Consider the following 1,589-nt stretch of genomic DNA (forward strand, 5'->3'; position numbering starts at 1 on the left):
TCTCTCTCTCTCTCTCTCTCCCTCTCTCTCACTCTCTCTCTCACTCACTATTTGTCTTTGCAGAATGACTGGCTTAACTCGTCACTGCTGGACCAGGTACATCAAGAAGACGTTGAGAAGGCCAGAGAGCAGCTGTCAACCTCGGAGAGCAACAGCAATGGAAGAATCCTCGACTTGAAGAGTAGGTTTTCCTCTGTGTCCCTGTGAAATTTACAGTCACGTACAGATATCTAATTAAAAAAATCACTTGAACTTTGAAAGTAATGCATCTGTTGGAATACTGTGGTGACTTGACTGATTTAGTCTGTCCTCGCTCGCATCTAGATGTTGAATAGTTTGTTGTGCATTTCAAGTGTTTGTTGAGATAATAATGATATTGACTATCTTCGATGCATAAACATGTTTAAAACCAATTAAAACAACATGTGTTATTTGCGTTGGATAGCTTTTGAGTATTCTGGCTGTAAGTGAAAATGGTTTTGAGTTTTGAATGTTGTTTTGAATGTTCAAACAATCAGCTGCAAATGTTGCATATTTTCTGTCTGCAGCTGGCACAGTGAAGAAAGAAGGCCACCAATGTAAGTAACTGTTGCAGTGTATATTGTTTTGCATGATCAACACTGCCCCTGCAAAACATTACATAGTGATCAGCGTGCACAGTACAGTATGTACCAGTTCAAAATCTACCATCCCTGTAAGCAAACCTGCTGACAAAGCTTTAATATCAAATGCAAAGCTCTATGTGGTCATTGTGCCTTTTTAGTTTATTCAGTCGTATTTACATCTTGGCCTGATAGGCCTTTGCCTTATCAAGGTAATAAATAGGGCTCTTTGCTACTGTACGCTAGCTAGGAACCTAGGAGATGCATCTGCGTATTAGGCGTATCCAGCAGGATGCTATGAAGTAGAACATGCGTATGAAGTAATGGGAAGTCACGAATGCTGTTATTGCGATTACTACTCGCGTATCTCGCGTATCGCGAATCTCGAGTAGAGGTGTAATGTGGGTATGGGGTTTCAGTGATGAGCAGGATATGTGTAGAACTAGAATGCAGGCGTGCCGTGTGCTTATGAAGTAATGGGAGGCTGCTGTGCTCAGGTGCGATTAAACTGTGAAAGTCGAGTAAAGGTGTAATGTGGGTGCGATATTTTAGCGACCAGCAGGATATTTTTAGAATGTAGGCGTGCTTATGAAGTAATGGGAAGCTGCTATGCTCAGGTGAGATTAAACTGTGACAGTCGAGTAAAGGTGTAATGTGGGTGTGATATTCTACTTTGTTACTTTGTACGTTATACTTGTACTTTATACTTTGTACTTTTATTTTTGTTTTAGCGACCAGCAGGATATGCATGGGATCGCGACGTGCCTTTATCTGCCGAATGAAGTTTGGCAACGTGCAGATACCGGTGAACAGCTCAGCGCAGGCGAGTCGCATGCGCCATCGCAACACTCTCGGTGTGTCGAGAGACGGACAGCATTATGCCGTCGTGCACTGCACAGGCTACATCAAGAACTGGCCGCCATCCGGTGAGCGTGGTGCTGCTGCTGCAACAAGTCACTTAGTCAAAGTGTTAGCATTGATTATATA

At 42.9% G+C, this 1,589-nt stretch overlaps 1 protein-coding gene across 2 annotated transcripts in view; it reads left to right on the forward strand.

Moving 5' to 3' along the window:
• The window catches only part of LOC106820970 (aryl hydrocarbon receptor nuclear translocator homolog), a 23,071-nt gene that overhangs the window by 15,534 nt on the left and 5,948 nt on the right, over positions 1 to 1,589 (forward strand). For both annotated transcript variants that reach the window (XM_014825590.1, XM_014825591.1), the window contains 3 exons: positions 64 to 181; positions 549 to 578; positions 1,334 to 1,528. In XM_014825590.1, the coding sequence (XP_014681076.1) occupies positions 64 to 181; positions 549 to 578; positions 1,334 to 1,528 (343 nt within the window). The remainder of the gene's footprint in view (positions 1 to 63; positions 182 to 548; positions 579 to 1,333; positions 1,529 to 1,589) is intronic.

The sequence above is a fragment of the Priapulus caudatus genome, unplaced genomic scaffold (genome assembly GCF_000485595.1).
Source record: "Priapulus caudatus unplaced genomic scaffold, Priapulus_caudatus-5.0.1 Scaffold54, whole genome shotgun sequence".
Lineage (NCBI taxonomy): Eukaryota > Metazoa > Priapulida > Priapulimorpha > Priapulimorphida > Priapulidae > Priapulus > Priapulus caudatus.